Source organism: Trichomycterus rosablanca, chromosome 24 (genome assembly GCF_030014385.1).
Source record: "Trichomycterus rosablanca isolate fTriRos1 chromosome 24, fTriRos1.hap1, whole genome shotgun sequence".
NCBI classification, from domain to species: Eukaryota; Metazoa; Chordata; class Actinopteri; order Siluriformes; family Trichomycteridae; genus Trichomycterus; species Trichomycterus rosablanca.
Window position 1 is genome coordinate 1,023,161 of NC_086011.1, and position 22,021 is coordinate 1,045,181.

General features: G+C 44.5%; 2 protein-coding genes across 7 annotated transcripts; one reads left to right on the forward strand and one right to left on the reverse strand.

The window, feature by feature from the left end:
• Window positions 1-974: 974 nt before the first annotated feature.
• Window positions 975-11,006, forward strand: suox (sulfite oxidase). 6 transcript variants are annotated; one of them, XM_062987151.1, is made up of 4 exons: window positions 975-1,040; window positions 4,794-4,864; window positions 6,079-6,268; window positions 7,575-11,006. In XM_062987151.1, the coding sequence occupies exons 2-4, from the start codon at window positions 4,806-4,808 to the stop codon at window positions 9,036-9,038; spliced, it is 1,713 nt and encodes a 570-aa protein (XP_062843221.1). In that variant the 5' UTR covers window positions 975-1,040; window positions 4,794-4,805; the 3' UTR covers window positions 9,039-11,006. The 6 variants fall into 6 exon arrangements, with proteins under 6 accessions (XP_062843221.1, XP_062843224.1, XP_062843220.1 ...); XM_062987154.1 differs by having other exon boundaries at window positions 6,082-6,268; XM_062987150.1 differs by lacking the exon at window positions 975-1,040 and adding an exon at window positions 3,480-4,473.
• Window positions 11,007-12,051: 1,045 nt separating this feature from the next.
• On the reverse strand, window positions 12,052-15,858 carry LOC134302109 (tubulin alpha-1B chain-like). Its single transcript, XM_062987156.1, has 4 exons — window positions 15,747-15,858; window positions 13,590-13,812; window positions 13,351-13,499; window positions 12,052-13,260 (listed from the first exon to the last, which is right to left on the reverse strand). Exons 1-4 carry the CDS (start codon window positions 15,747-15,749, stop codon window positions 12,280-12,282), a joined length of 1,356 nt encoding a protein of 451 aa, XP_062843226.1. The 5' UTR covers window positions 15,750-15,858; the 3' UTR covers window positions 12,052-12,279.
• Window positions 15,859-22,021: the final 6,163 nt, after the last annotated feature.

The following is a 22,021-nucleotide window of genomic DNA, read 5'->3' on the forward strand; positions in this document are numbered from 1 at the left end:
CCTAAAAGGTACTAAACTAAGATTAGGTGAAGGTGAGACAGTTTTACTCCCAAGGTGAATCACTTATTTAACTGGTTAATTTGTGATCTCAGCTGCCTCTGAGCTTATAGGATACCTAGTTATTTGCATTTGCAGTGATTACACACAGAATTGAATGGGTCAAAAACTGTGCTCTAGCCGCTCAGGTGGCGCTGCGATAAAAACGCACGCTGGAACCAGAGCTGGGATCTGGAATACATCGTATCGAATCTCAGCTCTGCCTGCCGACTAAGGCTGAGCGGCCACATGTACAACGATTGGCCTGTTGTTCAGATATGCGCGGGACTAAGCCGGATGGCGTCTCTCTCTCATGACTGGTGCAATTACGACCTCTGCTGGCTGATTGATGGCGCCTGCACAGAGATGAGAAAAGAGTGCTCTCAGGGTGTGTCTCTCCGTACACAACGCTGAGCTGCACTGCACTCGTCAAAGTGTAGGTGATAAGATGCCCACGTGTCGGAGGGGGCGTGGGTTAGCTTCGTTCTCCTCAGTCAGAGCGGGGATCGGCATTGGTGGAGAGGAAGCGTGACGCAATCGGGCAATTGGACGCCCTAAAAAGGGAGAAAATGCATAAAGAAAAATATATAAAAATTGACTGGCCCGCGGCACCTGGTTGGGTCAGAGCATTGGGTCAGTGATTACACACCACCTCTAGAACTGAATGGGTCAAGGACTGTGCTCAAGGGTCCAACAGTGACTGCTTTGGGATCACTCAGATACAAATTTCAACCCAGAAACCTCAAAGCTACCACTGTCCTGTTATCATTTGCTTTTTTTAACGTTGCCTTCTTGGATTAATTGTGTAATATCCGAATAATGAGATTTGATTACATGTTTATATTATTTATAAAAACTGGATTTAAATAATATTGATGACGTCATACACCCCGCTTCTGATTGGCGGTTGAGCGGCGTGTCCTCAGGATCAGGATCAGGATCAGGACGCCTCAGTTATTCAGTCAGCGGCTGTGTGAGGAGAAGTTACTGAACTAACAGTCCGGGTGAGTTATTCTCTTCATTAAATATATTTTATTAACCTTGCATCACTCAACCACATCCAGCTAACTAAATTCCTCCTTAATCATGGGCGGTTTAAACCGATTTATTAAGGCAGAATTGAGACGTTTTGTGAGTTGTGGCGTCGCTGCCTACGTAACTTGTCGGCGTATTCTAGCACAATCTGTGAATGGATTCTCTCTAAATACACTTAATTCAGTCTAAAACATTTAAGGCTCAAGTTATATTATATTGTTTATAGTTAATTAATCTTTAAGGCATGTTTAATGTAACCATAATGTCACACCGATGTCTTTTAAAGCCTGTAAACAGCCGGTACGTAAATTGCGTAGGAAGCCGCACACTAGCGTACTACGTAGTATTCTTAATTAGTGCGTATCCAGCGGTCGTGTTCTCACCTGAGAGAAAAATGCATACTAGCGTACTACACAGTGTTAAAAATAGAACGGGATACATATACTGTATATATACACTCAGTTTTCACATATATGTAAGATTAGTTTATAAGGATTTGGCATTTGTTCGTTTATTTATTTATTTAGTATTGGTTTGCTGTAATAAAATACATCATACAACTTATCACTGTAAAGTCTTTTAGGTAAATGTCATAGCTGGGTGCTTTTTATTAGGTGGATTTAATAAAATAGTACATTAAGACAGGGGTGAACGATATGACCCAGTCACAATAACCTATAAACATTTCCTTCAAGTATCAAATAATGAAAATAAGTTGTACATTCAAATGGATTTACAAAAATAATGTAGGTAAAAATTAAGACGGGGAATTAAACAACTTTATTGACAGGTTGGCGTTTATTAATCTTTTATTAACCTGAAACTGTGTCAGACAGAGTTATTAAACAAATGTATGCTTTCCATTGATATCATAAGGGAAAATAACACCAGAGGAACACTGGAATCTACACATCGACTGCTTAAAGTGTCAGTTGTAATGAAAACATTTTAATAATTAAAAAAAATACAGGATTAGATTGTACATAAATCACACTGGTATTTAACTAACAAGAAATTTGTCATTTGGTTATTACCATTAATTAAAAAAAACAAAGTGCATAGTTTGTTTGTTTATTAGGATTTTAACATTATGTTTTACACTTTGGTTACATTCATGACAGGAACGGTCGTTACTCAGTACACAAGATTCATCAGTTCACAAGATTAATATCGAACGCAGTCGTGGATAATTCAGTGTCTCCAATTCACCTCACTTGCACGTCTTTGGATTGTGGGAGGAAACCGGAGCTCCCGGAGGAAACCCACGCAGACACGGGGAGAACATGCAAACTCCACACAGAAAGGATCCAGACCGCCCCACCTGGGGATCGAACCCAGGACCTTCTCGCTGTGCGGTGACAGTGCTACCCACCGAGCCACCGTGCCGCCCCAAGTGCATAGTTAAAGTGAAATTGTGTTTTCAGGAGCAGATACAGATTGCATTTATATTTCTCTGTTTTATCAACCTGAATATCATACAAAGCTCGTGTGCTATATGTAACAGCAGTTAGGTATATTATGCAGTCCGATGTTGATTATAGATGAAATCCAACACTCACTAGTGACTGCAGGAAAAGAATACATAATAAAAAAGCGTAAATAATTGTTGATTCGATTCTGTGTACATTAGAAAAGATTTTCAGTATGCAAGGTCGTTCTTGGCTGCTCGGCCATGAAAAATTATTATTCCTTAGAGCTCCTGAGAAACAGCCGAGGAACACAGCAACACAGAGACTCTGGACAGATGAGATGTTGTTGCTTCTAGAAGTTTCCACTTAACGGTCACTGCTGATTAGAAAGGTCGTGCACCTAATTCACTGGAAATGTGAAATCATTAGATGTGTCCACTCATTGTTTCTCTCCATTATGTATATCGAAATGATCAAAAAATCTAAATAAATTTAATGAAAATAAAATAATCTCATGTATTCTAATAGAACTGTAGCAGAAGGTGCAGTAGAAGTAGAAGTAGAAGGCTTTTGTTTAGACTTGCAACAGAGGCGAGTGTGATTAATGTATAAACAGGCCGGGTTGCTTTGCGAACGCGTCTCTACAACCTACATACTTCTAACATGGAACGTTTACAACCACTCGTGAGGATCATGTATGCTGTGAGCTTCATTATTTCAGCAGCTGTGACTGAATGAATTAAAACACGAGAAATAAAAATACAACAAAGCCTGTTGGCTCCATTCAACATGATCAGCCACATTTAATGGCCATCAACAAACATCTGGCTCAGTTCTAGTCAACCAAGTTCATCCAGATCTGTTGGTTCTCTGGCGCTGGCTTGGCTTTTCAGTGCGGCTCACGTGTTCGCACTAGGGTTGCCGTTCCAAAATAATTTTTTAATGCTATTGGACCATCAGCTGGCCTTAAAACAGCCTTACCTAAACTGTTGCTTCAAGGTTATATGCATATGCATATAATTTCCTTTATATGATTGATTTATCAGACATGTTGGTAACTCTTGTGGCCGAAACACATTCAGTAATTAGAAGGGGTGTCCCAATACTGTTGTCCATATAGTTAGTATATATGTGCCCTACGAGTGTGTGCAAACCTTTGACTCCAGCTCTGACCTACTCGATCAATAAGTGGCCGGATGACGTCCACGGATCATTTGGTTTTGGGACGCAGAACGGAAAGCAGCTGGACTTTAAGATCTGGAATTACAACACCAGAGCAAATTTGGCGAGGGTGTCGCTCTGTGTTCTAGAACACGCTGTTTGGTTTTGAACATGTTGTGACCTTGTTGTGAGAGGTGGGAAAATATCTCGCGCACGGCGGACAGGGAGGCGTTCCTCGTGCTTATCACGCCTAAACAGGAGGCTATCACGCCGGCTGTAAAACACCTGATAATCCGCCATAAAACTTTCACTCGCTTGCGCTTCATTAACGGCTGAATTTCTGTTACATTAGTGCTGATATATTAGTCCAGTGTTTCACATTAACTGGTTGTTTAAAGCAAACCAGTTCAAAAGTCTGTGCTTTGCTCAGCTGGGTGGAAAATCTGTGTCTGACACATTTCAATGGGTTCTGTACGTGTCTGTGTGTCGTCAACCCCACAGTTCACCACCACGTGCCAGGATTGGCTCAGACGGAGCCGAAATGACGTGGTCGGAGTATTTTAGAGCAGCCTACCGGTACGCCTGCTGGCCGAGTGTCAGGTCGTGCCCTTTTTCTTCGGTTAAAAAGAGCACGAGCAGTCGGGAGGGGAAAATACTCAAAAGAATTTAGTTTTACTCCTCTGCTGAAGATCGGTGCAGCAGGCTTAGGACTGACCTGCACATAGCTATGTAAAGCTTGCTTGCCCGAAGACAGTGACACCCGCGTTCCGGACCAGGTTGGAGTCAGAAAGAGTCAGATTTGGGACGGGAGCATTTTCAGTTCGGTTATCGAGTGAGTATTATTGTGTGATTCTACAACACTTGAAGCCTTTCTTGCCTACGTCGGACCCTTGAAGCAGATTTCTGGTCTGTGCTCCTTATCAGTAAAGACTCCCGTCTGACACGAGGGCCAATAAAAGACGCAGGGTTAACGTCAAACCTGTAACCCTCGGGGGCGTCTCAGGATTGTAAGTGCTGGGGAAGTTTCAGCTCTTTTTACTGGGAGGAAAAAAGCAAACACATTCATGACTCATGTTGTGGAAAATATGATGCACCGTGCACCACAGTGGCGTAGTTTAAAATCCCGTTTTATTTTTGATTCTTTATTTCCAGGTCACTAATGCGATGCAGCGTCTCAGACACTGCAGCGTGTTTGCGCGTCTTCCCTTCACAGTCGCTCAGAGGTACGTTTTATTGTCATGTTCTCTGTTTCAACCCTATAAAACCTGCGACTGTTTCATAAAAACGTCGGTCGCTGCTCTTTGGACGTTGTTGAGTTTGGAATGTGTAGTTCTGCTTTGTTACTCAGTTACTCGGAGTGTGAACTACAGTACAGTAAACTAGGCAAGCCGTAGCCTAGTGGTTAGGGTACTGGACTAGTAATCAAAAAGGTCATGGTTCAAGCCCACCACTGCCAGGTTGCTGCTGTTGGGCCCTTGAGCGAGGCCCTTAACCCTCAATTGCTCAGACTGTATACTGTACTGTAAGTCGCTTTGGATAGAGGCGTCTGCTAAATGCTGAAAATGTAAATGTACAGTGACAGTATACTGTCTAAGCAATTGAGAGTTAAGGGCCTTGCTCAAGGGTCCAACAGTGGCAACCTGGCAGTAGAGGGGTTTGAACCAGCGACCTTTTGATTGCTAGCCCAGTACCTTAACCACTAGGTTACAATTGTTCCCCCAATAACAAAAGAAAAATGTCATCAAATGGATTCTGACTCCTGTTCCTCTATTTGTAGCAGCTGCTCAGTAGTTAAGGTTGGGAGGAAGGCAGGAAACACTCCTGACGGGGTCGCCAGTTCATCACAGAGCACACACACACACACACACACACACACACACACTTAGGGCAATTGTCAGTATCTCCAGTAACTTGCGGGCAAAGGAAGCACATGCAAACCCTGTCTGCCTGGCTGAGGAATCGAACCCAGAACCTTCCGCATAACACTGGACTTTTAAATATAATCTGGTGATGTACCAAGACATGCACGAGGTACTAAGATCGCACTTGGTGTGAGGGTTTCTGTGAATGTGTGTGTGTGTGTGTGTGATGGGCTGGAGGTGTTTTCTGCCTTTCGTCCAATGAGTCAGACCCACCGTGACCCTGACCAGGATAAAGCGGTGATAAAACAGACAGTGAATGAATGAGTGATGTGCAGCGTCAGAGGGCAGCATGACGGTATTTGGAGAAATCTGGTTAAATATTGTGTTGATTCCGTGTGGCATGAACAGCCAGTAGGCTTTAGCTCCTGTAGTTCTAACCTGTGAGTGATTAGTACCATAAATGTGTCATGGGTGTGGATCCACATGCCCTCTTCGTTTGCGGCCGCATGTAGGACGTGTTCATAAATGTAGCTGCAATTCACATTCCTAAAAGCGGATCTTTTTGACGTGTCTAGCAGCCGGCAGCTGAAGAAGCCGGTTCCCCTGGTGTCGGCGTGTTCGGGATTTGGGTCTGTACGATGGGGGAGCAGCGGCACCGATCAGCACTACCACAACAGCTCCAGACGCTTCAGATTCAGATACGCGCTAACAGGATTAATAGCGGGAACTGGAGCTGTACTGGCCTATGGGCTCCATCACAGCAAGGTAAAGCAGCACACACTCCCCTAGTAATGTGATCACAGTGCCAGTTTATACAGACAATGTAAGAAATACTTAAAACATTGAGTAGACTTTCAGTAGAAATCCCAGTGCAGTATAAGTGTCCACCTCATGGGGGCGCCAGTGTTCAATTTCCTTTTTTAACTAGAGTAACCATGTTCAGCTTAGAAGGAGAAAATAAAGCAACATGGGGCAACTAACGAAGTTCCAAAGAGTCCAAATAGTCTGCACCAACAAAGAGAAACAGTTCGAATCCCAGCTCTGCCATGCAGCCACTGTTGGGTCCTTGAGCAAGGCCCTTAAGTTTTAAATAAATATACATACATACACCGATCAGCCATAACATTAAAACCACCTCCTTGTTTCTGCACTCACTGTCCATGTTATCAGCTCCACTTACCATATAGAAGAGCTTTGTAGTTCTACAATTACTGACTGTAGTCCATCTGTTTCTCTGCATGCTTTGTTACCCCCTTTCACCCTGTTCTTCAATGGTCAGGACCCCCACAGGACCCCCACAGAGCAGGTATTATTTAGGTGGTGGATGATTCTCAGCACTGCAGTGACACTGACATGGTGGTGGTGTGTTAGTGTGTGTTGTGCTGGTATGAGTGGAGTTTTTAAACACCTCACCGTCACTGCTGGACTGAGAATCGTCCACCAGCCAAAACTATCCAGCCGACAGCGCCCCGTGGGCAGCGTCCTGTGACCACTGATGAAGGTCTAGAAGATGAGCGACTCAAACAGCAGCAATAGATGAGCAATCGTCTCCGACTTTACATCTACAAGGTGGACCGACTAGGTAGGAGCGTCTAATAGAGTGGACGGTGAGTGGACACGGTGTTTAAAAACTCCAGTAGCGCTGCTGTGTCTGATCCACTCATACCAGCACAACACACACTAACACACCACCACCATGTCAGTGTCACTGCAGTGCTGAGAATCATCCACCACCTAAATAATACCTGCTCTGTGGGGGTCATGTGGGGGTCCTGACCATTGAAGAACAGCATGAAAAGGGGGCTAACAAAGCATGCAGAGAAACAGATGGACTACAGTCAGTAATTGTAGAACTACAAAGTGCTTCTATATGGTAAGAGGAGCTGATAACATGAACAGTGAGTGTAGAAACAAGGAGGTGGTTTATATATATATATGACAAATCTGTTCTGTCCTGCACCTCCCTCAGAATCAATGACAAATTAATCCACTGAGTAATGTGTACCTTGTCAAGGTGGCGCCTCCACGACGCCAAATCATTTCTCATTTTGTCATTTATTGTGTCCCGTAGGCCGAACAGGCGTCGGCGTCGGTGACTGAACCGTTATCCCTGCCCATCTACAGCCAGGAAGAGGTCACGAAGCACCGCTCCCTGGAAAATGGCGTGTGGGTCACTTACAATGGGAACGTCTACGACATCACAGAATTTGTGGCCGTCCACCCCGGCGGCGCCAAGATCCTGCTCGCTGCGGGCGGAGCTTTGGAGCCGTTTTGGGCGCTTTACGCGGTCCACAAGCAAGACCACGTTCTGGAGATCCTCGGCGAGTATCAAGTGGGCGTCCTTCGGGCGGAGGATCGCGTGAAAGCCGCGGCCGATCCCGCTGATCCGTATTCCACGGATCCTCCTCGCCATCCGGCGCTGAGCGTGAACAGTCAGAAGCCGTTCAACGCCGAACCGCCTCCCGCTTTACTCACAGACAGCTACATAACCCCGTCCGCTCTGTTTTTCAAGCGGAACCACCTTCCCGTCCCCCTGGTGGACCCGAAAACCTACAGGCTGATCATCGAGGGCCTTCCGGGGGGCCCCGCGTCGCTCACGTTGGATGATCTTAAGTCTCGCTTCCCGAAACATACAGTGACGGCGACTCTTCAGTGCGCTGGGAACCGGCGAGCCGAGATGAACAAGGTGAAGCGGGTCAAGGGGCTAAACTGGGGCATTAGTGCGATTAGCAACGCCAAGTGGTCCGGCGCGCGCCTGACGGACGTCCTTCATCACTACGGCTTTGGTCCGGACGTGGCGTCCACAGCCCGGCACGTGCGGTTCGAGGGTTTAGACTCCGACGTCACGGGTACGGCCTACGGAGCCTCGATCCCTTTAAACAAGGCGGTCGGCGAAGACGGGGACGTCCTGTTAGCGTACGAGATGAACGGCGAAGATCTGCCGCGGGATCACGGCTTTCCGGTTCGCGTGGTGGTCCCGGGCGTGGTCGGGGCACGAAACGTGAAATGGCTGGGCAGGATCGTGGTCAGCAGCGAGGAAAGCCAAAGCCACTGGCAGCAGAACGACTACAAAGGCTTCTCACCGGGCACCGACTGGGACACGGTGGACTTCAAGTCGGCTCCCGCCATCCAGGAGCTCCCGATTCAGTCGGCCATCACGAACCTCGCCGACGGATCCTCGGTAGACCGGGACACGGAGGATCTGACGGTCAGAGGGTACGCCTGGAGCGGCGGAGGTAGGGAGGTGGTCAGGGTGGACGTCTCGCTGGACGGAGGGAAGACTTGGCACGTGGCTGAACTCCAGAACTGCGAGAAAGGTGAAGAACCCGCGCCGACTCCCTCACCCGGTCGATCCTGGGCCTGGAAGCTCTGGGAGATAACCGTTCCGTTACCTGAAGGAGAGGAAGAACTGGAGGTGGTGTGCAAGGCAGTCGACAGTGGTTACAATACCCAACCCGACTCCATCCCGCCTATTTGGAACTTGAGAGGCGTGCTCAGTAACGCTTGGCATCGAGTGAAGGTGAAGGTCAAATGAAGCTCAGGAAGAGCCCCAGGAGGACACGTTTACTGAAGCTCAAATGTAACGGGTGTCATATCCGTGAAGGACGCGTCCATACGCTTGGTGAGACACTATGAACTTGGTCCACGATGAAAGTCCTAAAACGCTGATTTTAAGAAGCCAAACTGGGTGACTTTACGTGCAAGTTTACATGTTATTTACCGCAGTAATGAACTTTTATTTCAATATATTTGATTTGCATCAACCACTTTATCCTGGTCTGGGTCGAGGTGGGCCAGGTTCCACAGAAAACCACTGGGCGCAAAGCAGGAACACCATGAACAAGTTGCCGAAACAATGGAGAGCCTTGGCCCAACCGTCCTCCCTCCCTAAGACATAGCCAGTAGTGTGTGGATGCCAGGCCGGCTGACAGCAGCGCCAAGATTCGAACCCGGGCGTCAGTGTGGTTGGTTATCACCGTAGAATTCTATTATTTAGAATAGAATTGAACGCTTTCATGTGTCATATATACATATACAGGTGTACAGTACAATGGAATTCTTTCTTCGCGTATCCAAGCTTGTTTTTGGAAGCTGGGGTCAGAGCGCAGGGGTCCGGCCTCCCTGGAGCAAACAGCTTTAAGGGCCTCGCTCAAGGACCCAACAGTGGCTGCATGGTAGAGCTGGGATTTGAACTCTCAACCTTTCAGTTGATCGCCCAAAGCTCAACCCTTTCTAGACTCCCACTGTCCCACTCATCCTTAAGTGTTAAAGTTCTGGATCCAGTCTACAGCAAAGCAGGACGGCAGATCACGACAATGTGTGGCTGTGTCCCAATCCACATTGTTCTGTGCTAATCACGTGACAAATGAGTTGCTGCTGTTTTTAATGCTGTTTACCACAGTGTGTGTGGAGATTCGGATGCAAATTTGCAAGCGATTTGGCTAAGAATGCACCCTGCAACTCGCATCTGTGCGTTCTCTGACTGGTATCAAGAATGTACATGTGAACTCGAGTCTCGAAGATGATTTGCTGTCATTTCTGAAGGTGTTGGCACACAGAGACGGGTTCATACTCGAGCTGGTCTGCCTGAAAACGAGGGTCCGGGGTTGTGTTCAGTCATAGTATACCGTCATATCACACAGCAGAATCACCTGTGCTTTGGTGCCTGGTCGGCACAGAGGTCTATAATGCTCAGGGGACTCCAGGATGAAGCGGTTGATCAGTAATCAGTATTTTTTAATCATGTGATTACTTTTAATACAGAAGAATAATGATTTAATTTGGAATAATGTTTAGCAGAGCACTGATGCTGTTCACACCTGGTTGTTTCATGCATCCCAAACAGCACTCATGTTTTTTGCCAACCCCACTCCCTTCCTAAAAAACCCCCCCCCCAACAACTGTATTCAGCCTAATCCTGACCAGGCCTGTGGTGGATCTGTCAAGCATTGTGTGCATGACTGAAATACTTCAACAGGGGACAGGTTTATAACAAGGCAGGACGTGTCCATCCATCCATCCGTCTGTATGTATCGAGTGTAGGAGAAGAACAGAATACTCATAGATGGCAGAACAAACAGGCGAGGTTCGAACCCAGGTCCTCACCACAGTAACCCCACACTGATGAATTACAACTGGGTGTAAACAGCTGATTTTGGGTTGGGATTAGGAGTCCTCGGCGAATGCTGATCACATTTCAGTGTTTCACGTACCTGAACAGATCGAAGGCAAACGGGTCGGACAAAATCTAGAGCTTCACAAAGCAGCTACACGAATTCTGCACTTTTTACAGCTAGTCGAATTTAATCGACGTCGTTTATGAGACGAACTCGCTCGGGTCTTGATCTCGCGGCACATTTCACTTCCTTACGCTTGGTTTAATCGCTCTGCAGGCACTTTTCCACTGGTCGTTCATTAGACAGGATTGGTAAATCATTTATATTCTCCATAAGGAAAATGTCTTGGTGTACATGCAAACAATAAACATGTTTAATCATTTTAATGGGGTGCAATTTTCTTTTTTATTTAGATTTTGTAATAAGAAGCAGTACCAGTGGCGATTTCTCTAAGACTGTAAGTGAAGCTCAGCTTCCCCTAAAATGTCAAAAAATTAAATGGTCAAATATGTACAGCTGAGCGTCTCTTTGCTTCTATGGGGCTGCATGGGCGGAACTTCGAAACTCGCCGGTCATTGGATAAATGCCACGATTTTGTCCCGCCGCCGGACGCTGAGCGTCTCTGGGGGTGAACGGGGCTGTGGGCGGGTCTGGACGCTGAGCTTCTGAGAGATGATTGGAGGATCAGTCGAAAGGCTGAATCCCGTTTTGATTGACAGCTGTCGCTGGGAGCTTCAGTACCATCGCGGATTTTGCGAGTGAAGTCGGAAGACGAACTGCTGCGACCCATTTCAGGCCATTTTCTTGAAAACTAACAAAGGGGAGAATTTATACATTTATTTATAAATAAATTGACATTTTATGATGTAAGCCGACAATGAGCTTCCCCTCTTTGAAAGACCAGCCGCCGCCACTGAGCAGTACGTGCCTGTTATAACCACTTTATAACGAGATATTTTGGTGTAAAAGTAATTCAGGCTTATACACAAGGTCAGAGTTTTGTCTGTCAGCCACCAACCGAATGGTCAATTTTCTGAGCTCATTTATTTCTACACTGCTGATTGGCTGATGTGTTAATGTAACATTAACTGTTTTGTAATTGGTTGAGAATGCAGAAATACCAGACACCCTACGGCACTTACAGCATCTCACGATGTGAATTCGAATTAAGAAAACACTTTTTAGAACTCAGTTGGTAGAAAGTTGGTCATTATTCCATTTGGGACTGACAGCAGAGTTATTAATAATAATAAGTTTAATTTATGTAGTGCTTTTCACATTCCCAAGTAAATATTAGAGGAAAGAACACAAATGTACCTTCTTTATTTTAACTGTAGAGATAAAAGGCTGTTAATGGTACTTGGTATTAAATGGATTTAATGGATCAGCTCGTTTTCTTCAGCAGAGGATAAAACAGACAGCAGGCGTGAATATTGTGTGAATAATTTATTGCATATCAGTCAGAAGATGACAGTAAGAAACGTGTGGTTCAGGAGAGCAGAAGAGTACCGTTACATTACCCGCTACGCAGGCCGAACTTCAACACATATAGCAGACGCACAAACGAGAAAACGAGATGGCGTGCACACGGATCCACGCTAGTGAAAGAACACGGGACGTTTCTGACGTGATACGCTTACGGAGAGAACGATTCGCTTCTTAATACTCCTCGCCCTCCTCCTCACCCTCTCCCTCGACGGAATCTACACCGACCTCCTCGTAATCCTTCTCCAGGGCGGCCATGTCCTCCCTGGCCTCGGAGAACTCTCCCTCCTCCATGCCCTCTCCTACGTACCAGTGCACGAAAGCGCGCTTGGCGTACATCAGGTCGAACTTGTGGTCGAGCCTGGCCCAGGCCTCGGCGATGGCCGTGGTGTTGCTCAGCATGCACACGGCTCTCTGGACCTTGGCGAGGTCTCCGCCGGGCACCACGGTGGGTGGCTGGTAGTTGATACCCACTTTGAAACCAGTGGGGCACCAGTCCACGAACTGGATGGTGCGCTTGGTCTTGATGGTGGCGATGGCGGCGTTGACGTCTTTGGGTACGACGTCACCGCGGTACAGCAGGCAGCAGGCCATGTACTTGCCGTGACGCGGGTCACATTTCACCATCTGGTTGGCCGGCTCGAAGCAGGCATTGGTGATCTCGGCCACTGAGAGCTGCTCGTGGTAAGCCTTCTCGGCCGAGATCACGGGGGCGTATGTGGCCAGGGGGAAGTGGATACGAGGGTAGGGCACCAAGTTGGTCTGGAATTCGGTCAGATCGACGTTCAGGGCGCCATCGAACCTCAGAGAGGCCGTGATCGAGGACACGATCTGACTGATCAGCCTGTTCAGGTTGGTGTAGGAAGGACGATCGATATCGAGGTTCCTACGACAGATATCATAGATGGCCTCGTTATCGACCATGAAGGCGCAGTCCGAGTGCTCCAGGGTGGTGTGGGTGGTCAGGATGGAGTTGTACGGCTCCACCACGGCGGTGGAGACCTGTGGGGCGGGGTAGATGGAGAACTCCAGCTTGGACTTCTTGCCGTAGTCGACGGAGAGACGTTCCATCAGCAAGGAGGTGAAACCGGAACCGGTGCCACCTCCAAAGCTGTGGAAGACCAGGAAGCCCTGGAGACCCGTGCACTGGTCAGACTGTGAAGAGAAGCCGAAGAGAAATCTTTATACAAACAGGATTTATGAGCGATGTTGAAATCTGGCCAATGTGAATGTTTAGGTTCTCACCAGCTTGCGGATCCTGTCGAGCACCAGGTCGATGATCTCCTTGCCAATGGTGTAATGACCGCGGGCATAGTTGTTGGCGGCATCCTCCTTTCCAGTGATCAGCTGCTCGGGGTGGAAGAGCTGGCGGTAAGTGCCGGAACGAACCTCATCTAGGAGAAGGAGGGATGGAAGTCACAATGATTTGGCACTCTGATGCTTGGCATCTATTTTCATTTATGCCATTAAGATCTTGTACCCACCGATGACGGTGGGCTCCAGATCCACAAACACGGCTCTGGGGACGTGCTTGCCGGCTCCGGTCTCGCTGAAGAAGGTGTTGTAGGAGTCGTCGCCTCCGCCGATGGTCTTATCGCTGGGCATCTGTCCATCGGGCTGAATGCCGTGCTCAAGGCAGTACAGCTCCCAGCAGGCATTGCCAATCTGGACGCCGGCCTGGCCAACGTGGATGGAGATACACTCGCGCTGTGGGAAGAGGAGAACGGACCACGTGAGCAAGCAAACGTGACGCCTACGCCACACCTGCGTACGTCTCGCAGAACTGGCATTGACTTCCAAATGAAAGACCACACACCCTTGGTTTAAAGCAAACCAAGCACAAGGTGAGCGATGCGTAGATGCGGAATTTGAATTTGGCCTACTATTCAAAAACGATTCAAAAACACGTGCGGGCGCGGACGAGCCGCAGAGGGCTGACCTAGTCCAGATCACACCATGTACCCCCCTCCCTCCCTCCCCTCAATCTGCCCCTTCCTTTGCGCTACAGATTCGACTCCACCCTGCTGGTACTTGGGGATTTGCACATTTTCGGTCTGAGCCATGCTGTTGCCTAGCAACTGGCACCCACATTCAAGTGATCCATGAAAGCCGGTGCAGCTATTTATACCCAAGTTCCTTCATTCCTTGTCTCCAAAGGGTGGAACTGGTTCAGAGATTAAATGTCATTTATTATATGCACAACGCAAATGTACAGAAGCCGGTAGATGTTATCAGAGATTGCACTTAGATTACGTTTTTGGAAGACAAAGGGCATGCTCACCACGCTACCCCCATTCATCCCCCTATGGATGCACAAAAGGGCTTTTTCATACTGGGTGGGGGGTGATTTGCATAGAAATGGTCTGCTGCAGGAACCAGGAAAACATTTACACCACAATAGAGCAGTGTTCTTCTTCATCTGAGTACCTTTTTACCATGGTAAAAGATAAGACGTGGCTATTTTATATGCAAACTGAGTGATCCGCACTAAGATGCAAATTCAAATCAACCACTTATACGCTAATGCGTCTAATTCATTCCACAGCAGACATGACTCGGTTGAAACGAATCGATTCTTTGGTTCAAGGCGTTTTAAATAGAGTTAACTCCAAATCATCAATACGGTAGCATAATTACTCAGAAAACTTATAAATAAACATTAAATGCAATAAAATATAAGACGTATTTCGCCATGTTGTGCATGTTATAGAATACAGATATTCCAAGAACATAGAATAGGTTCAAATTCTCACTGAATCGACTCCATCATTTTGGCAGGACAACCGGCTTCTTAACCAAATAACGTCGCATTTCAAGTCTTAAATACTTTTAAATATGTCTGTATTCACACCATAACACTGAACAATGTTATACTGTAATTAGATGGCTGTGTATAAATACAACACACTCTGATCCAATATTTTCTCATAAATGAACCTTTTATAGATTAATACAGACACAGAAATCACAAAGAGGAAGGGTGTAAATCCGATTAGACAACTGAGCCGAACAAGTGAGTCGATTCCTTAATTTGACATGACGATCTATGAAGTAGATTGAATCGAATCTTCTAAAAGAATCTGAATCGACTCTACACATGAAAGAGATGTGAAATACAGAATTTTTTCCAGAAATCTTCGTCATATTAAATAACACAATATTATTGTATTTATTTTTTTTATTATATAAACTTTAAACATATAAAAATATGGATATTGTTGAATAACGTTCGAGCAGTCTCTACTACGAATGGCCCAAAATCGACACTTTCTTTAATGACTAAAAAATAAAATATGAATCTAAAAGTATTTGTGTCAATAGTAAATTATTTTCTCAAAAAAATTAAAACGAGTAAATCGTTTAGCTTAGCATAGGTGGTCGATAAAACGACGGCATCCCGCGTCCGCCAAAATCATCAGGAGCATCAGGAGCATCAGTCACATCACAACCACCAAGGTTGCGCATATAACGTTCTATTCATTATTATTCAAAAAATAACGGTGTAATTCTGCGCAAATGAAGCGCATATCAAAAGGCACGGACGCATTGAATGAGCCTGAGCTGGAATATTAGAAGATGCTCGATTCTCGGATAATTTTAAACACATTAAATAGCAGAAATCTGATCAGTAATTTACTCACCATGTTTGGATGAAAGAGAATAAGTCAGATGGGAGGAAGAAGAGGGTTTGAGAGGGTTCACTCGGAGGTGAAATTACTGCGTTCGACAGTTAAGAGTCGGTATAGTAACTGATGGTCAGCTGTAATGGCGGCACACTTTATAAACCGCGGCTGCGGTGGGAGGGGCGTGGCTGAGCTCGTTAATATTAAAAAGGCACACACTGGGTTGCCAGATTGACTCATTTTGATCCATTTAATAATCATAACGATCATTTCTGTAATGTCTTAGAATTTAGAGTTTTGCAGCTGTTGTTCTTTTTCTGTGACTGAATTATCTAAATACGTATAAAAACCATTTAAACCACGTAAATAATCTAACTTGCTGTGTGCATACTGTTCAACCTAACAAATCAAACGGGGCAAGCTCTCGCCTAGTGGTTAAGGTACCGGACTAGTATACAGAAGGTCGCTGGTTCGAGTCTCACGACTGCCAGGTTGATGCTGTTGGGCCTTTGAGCAAGGCCCTTAACCCTCAATTGCTCATACTGTATAATGTAACTGTAATGTCTTCTAAATGCCAAAAATGTAAGAATGTAAATCAAATGTGACCGTATTAATTTAGAGTGTGTGTGTTCCAATCGTTTAGATATAAGATAAGAGATAAGATAAGACTTTATTGATCCCCTTAGGGAAATTAACTTGTTACAGCAGAATAAAGCCAGGAAAAAACTGAAAGAAATACAACTAAGTGAAAAAATGGCAGACATTTACATTTACATTTTTAGCATTTAGCAGACGCTCTTATCCAGAGCGACTTACAGAAGTGCTTCTATAGTGAACATTTCATTTCTCAAGTTTAGGAAAACAACAGTCAAAGAACACAAATCTGCTAAAACCTGTTAGAACCAAAGTGCTGCTTTTTTTTTTTTTTTTTTTTTTTTTTTTTTTTTTTTTTTTTTTATGGAAAAGAGTGGAACAAAATGTTAGTAAATAAGTACAAGTCAGCCTAAGTGTTCAGTAAAAAGGTGGGTTTTTAATCGTTTTTTAAAGACAGCAAGAGACTCAGATGTTCAGACAGACAGAGGAAGTTCGTTCCACCATTTGGGCGCTAGAACAGAGAACAGCCTTGATGATGGTCTTCCTTTAGTCCTGGATGGAGGCTCAAGTCGAGATAGACTAGAGGCTCGGAGGTTGCGTGGTACAGAGGGGGGTTTGATAAGGCCACGAAGGTAGCTTGGGGCTGGTCCATTTTTGGCTTTGTAGGCGAGCGTCAGTGTTTTAAACTGAATGCGTGCAGCTACAGGAAGCCAGTGAAGAGAACGCAGCAGTGGGGTGATGTGGCAGTGTTTAGGTTGGTTAAAAACCAGACGGGCAGCTGCATTTTGAATGAGCTGTAAGGGTTTAATCGTGGACATGGGAGCTCCAGCCAGAAGGGAGTTGCAGTAGTCCAACCGTGAGATTACAAGTGATTGCACCAGAATCTGGGTAGCTTCCCTGGAGAGAAATGGACGAATCTTCCTGATGTTGTACAAGAGGAACCGGCATGATCTTGTCATGTTGGCTATATGAGGAGAGAATGTCAGCTGGTTATCAAGGACAACACCAAGACTTCTTGCCTTATCAGATGGTCTGATCTGGGAGTCATCCAGAGAAATGACTAGGTCCTGGGTTGGAGACTGATCTCCAGGAATGAGCAACATCTCTGTCTTACTGGGATTAAGTTTCAGATGATGAGCTGACATCCATTGTGAGATATCTCGCAGACATGCTGAGATGCGAGCTGAGACTTGCGTGTCTGAAGGAGGAAATGATAGAATGAGCTGAGTGTCATCTGCATAGGAGTGGTAGGAGAAGCCATGGGAGGCTATGACCTTGCCCAGAGAGCGGGTGTAGATAGAGAAAAGAAGTGGGCCAAGTACAGAGCCCTGAGGAACACCGGTTGAGAGAGTGCATGGTGGAGATATGGATCCCCTCCATGACACTTGGTAGGAGCGCCCTTCCAGGTAGGAGGCCATCCATTGCCATGCTGAACCTGTTACTCCAAGGTTGGAGAGAGTGGTCAGGAGAATGCTGTGATTCACTGTGTCGAAGGCTGCAGTGAGGTCAAGAAGAATAAGGACAGATGACAGTTTGGCTGCTTTGGCTGCATGAAGCTTCTCAGTAACCGCTACAAGAGCTGTTTCCGTAGAATGCGCTGCCTTGAAGCCAGACTGGTACGGATCGTGGAGGTCATTCTGAGTGAGAAAGGCAGATAGTTGGTTATAGACAGCACGTTCAAGAATTTTGGATAGAAAAGAGAGGAGTGAGACAGGTCTGTAGTTGTTAATGTCTGTAGTGTCTAGTGTAGGTTTCTTAAGAAGGGGGATGACCTGAGCCTTCTTAAATGCAGTAGGGACAACACCTGATGTCAGGGAGTTGTTGATGATGGGTGTGATGAAGGGGATTAGGTCCTGCGAGAGATCTTTGAGGATGGTGGATGGTATAGGGTCAAGTGTGCATGTAGTGGGATTGCTGGATGAGAGGAGCTGTGTAACCTCATCCATGGTGAGTGGGGTGAAGCTGGTGAGTGTGTTGGTGGGTTGAGGGTCAGTTGAAAGTGGGTCAGTCGGAGAGAAGGATTGATTGATTTTGTCGATCTTGTCCTGAAAGAATGTGTGACATAGTGTGTAGTTATTTACTCTAAAAAATATCACCTGGAGAAATCCATAACATTCATGCTCTGTACAATTATAAGTAAACCTTTCATTTAAATGGTGTAGGCTTAAGTTGTGTTCATTTGTTTTTGTAATGTGTGGAGAAAACAATCCCCATTTTGTATTTAATTTAATTTTATTATTATTATTATTATTATTAATATTATTATTATTAAGATATGCAGTGTGACAATATAGCGACAATATAAATGAAAAATAACCTATATTTTATAAGTTGGGTAACGTTGTCGGCTGTATATAGTTGTATACACTGATGGTCTGTAACGCGTTACTTAGTAACGCGTTACTCTAATCTGACCACATTTTTCAGTAACGAGTAATCTAACGCGTTACTATTTCCAATCCAGTAATCAGATTAAAGTTACTTATCCAAGTTACTGTGCGTTACTATTTTTGTCATTTTCCTTAGTGAAAAGATATTTTTGCTTTCTTCTTGGCAGGGGTGGAGACAGGGGGTGGCCAGTGGTTGCCATGGCCACCATAAAGTCATCTTCGGCCATCCCTCTGGCCCCCCCACCACCGCTTTGCCGGCAATTTTTTAGCGGAAGCATTTCTGCAGGCAGGAGCAGCGCACCTCAGATGAGTAGTTCTTCACCAAAACAGTGCAGTAATACACTCAACATAAACGTCAACCACCAACACCATTACAGAAGTACAGTAGAACTATTTAGTAGTATTCGTGGCGCGCTACGAGTAAAAGCGCCAGCTGGCTCTGCGCATTCCAGTGTTGCCAGATTGGGCGATTAACCGCCAAATTGGGCGGATTTTGTTGGAAAACAATTTAACAGCAGGTAAATAACACTTCTATTTAAAAGAAAATCTTCCGTTTTAAGAAGCTCCAGCATTGTGGAAGGCTATTAAAAGTAAAGTCAATTTTCAATGCTGATTTAGCGTAATAGTGTTGGTCAGTCTGTATCATATTCTTTTTTTTTTTACCCCTTTTTCTCCCCTTTTAGCGCATCCAATTGTTCAATTAGCATCGTGCTTCCTCTCTGTCTATGCCGAACCCTGCCCTGACGGAGGTGATTGAAGCTAACCCGTATCCCCTCCGAAACACGAGCAGCAGCCAGATGCATCTTTGCCACCCACACATTGACGAGTTTGGCGCCACCTAGCGTTGCATGCGGAGAGACACACCCTAAGGGCACCCTCTCCCATCTCTGTGTAAGCGCCTCCAATCAGCCGGCAGAGAACGCAATCGCATTCTGACAGAGAGAGACCCACATCCGGTTCTTTGTCCCACCCCCCACATGAGCAACCGGCCAATCGTTGCTCATATAGCCACTCAGCTTCGAACCGGTAAAGCAAGGCTGGATTCGATACCACGCTCTCAGAATCCAGCCCTGGTTGCAGCGCGTTTCTTTTTACCGCTGCGCCACCTGAGCGGCTCTGTATCATATTCTTGAAAGAAAATTAAAATTTGTTTTCCATGCATTCACACTAGCATGTTCTGGGATTCAATTGAGTCTCATCAGTACACACAAGTTGGCAGCCAAATGATAAAGTATTGCAAAGGAATATCTTTGAAATATTCCGCATTATATAACTAATAAAGTAACTTGTAATCTAACTTAGTTACTTTTAAAATCAAGTAATCCATAAAGTAACTAAGTTACTTTTTCAAGGTAACTATGCCATCACTGGTTGTATACGATGAACAGGACTCTTAGGGCTTGCAGATTTTAGAAGACAGGTAATTGACTTTTATTTTGAAAAATTTGGGTTGAAACGTTTAGTCGGCTCAGGTAATGTTTCATAATATAAAAATGTTCAGTTATTATAGACTGTTATTATAGCTTAATTATTGTTATTATAGGATAATTGGATAATTATTAATTATCATTATTTATAGTTGAACTTTCTCTTGCCCTGAAAAATTCTCAGTGAGAGATATGCAAAGGTTTTAGCTCTTGTTATATTTAATAATAATGTCATAATATAATGTTCAAATTTCTAAACGTGTTGACTCTAAGTTTTGTCGTTTTGTCATGTTATTTCTGATACAGTAAATAGTTGTGAGTTGTAGGGTCAGAGTGCGCCTCACTGCAGCTTGGTACCACTGGAGTGGAGGGAATAATGGACCTGTAAAGCAACCATGTGAAGGTTTTTTCACATATACAGGTATGCTGATTTGTACACGAGCTTGTGATGTAATATTTTGTATTTTTATGTCATTTTGCTTGAACATGTGCTCTCTGTACACTGGTAACTTTTCGGTAAGAGGCGTAACCCTGTAAAAGCATTTTTCCACAATTACAGACACCGCTCAATAATAAACTGTTGGAGTTTTGCCAAGGGAGTGTTTCAGTCCATAATACAATCTCCACACTGCAGAAACACAGTGCTGGGCCATCACAGTGTACCTGAACAGATTCACTGCACCCCGACAGACTCTGAAACTAAGTCTGATCTTTGATGTTTGTGGTCTAACAGGCCTGAAATTTCCCATACCACACTTTTTTTTATTATCAGGATTCCAATGCCTAGAGCGGGAGGCATTGTAATCCTGGAGAGCAGTCCAATCTGTGTAGAAATGTTCTTACATATTGATCAGGAGGTTAGTAACACTCACTATGAACTGATCTGCAATTATGATTCTTTCTAAAAGGACGAGCGGAACAAAACCATCCAATATACTGGTCTGGAATCATGTTAATATACTTAAGTTTTTTTATATTATTTGTTCATTTTTAAGTTAATTAGAACACCAAAATTCACTGCATTTAATTATTTGAATTATTCAAAAAATGAAACAGAAAAGTAACTAGTGTGCAAATTAGTTTTAGTTCATCCTAAACACCGTCAATATAATGAACGAAATTCAATCAATCTGGCAACCCAAACCAGCAAGCGTTTCATAGCCGATTATTACATATTTTCTAAAATGCTGGTAAGGCACTAATTACATCTATTTAAAGTATATATAATTAAGTTATTCTTTCCCTGATTAAAATAAATAATTAAACTACAAGTTAATACACTTAAACTATGCAAATTGCTAATTATAATTTTCTTCACCTACTTTTACTGACATGTATCTGTTCATAAATTCAGGTCAGAAGTTTTTAAAATGTGTTTTATATAATTTTATTTAATATAATTAAGTGCAGCCTGTAATTGTGTAATTATTTCTCACCTGATGGCCTGATGGAAACATGAACCAGTAAACTGACTAGTGTATAATTAAAGTTTATTTAAAACACACAATTAGACACGAATCGAAGGAGCAGCTTTGTACTTTGTAGGCTGTGTTTGCATTATTTATCATTATTTTAAATCAGAAATAAAACAGAAGAATGAATGAATCTGTTTAAGTGTCGTCCAGCTATAATGCATGTTTTCGTCATACAGAGATCATGTGATCCAGTTTGGATGATTAAAAGCTCTGCAGTGCTTTTGGGACTGAGTTCTGGTTCCTGCTCAGATCGATAGATAGTAAAATATTTTATTATAATAACATTATTATTATTATTATTATTATTCGTGTATGAGGATCAGACGGGCGGGTCCGCTGGAGTGATGCGGGTCACGTGACGCACTGCAGCAGGTGACGTCATGCTCTGCAGCAAAGCTCCAGACAAA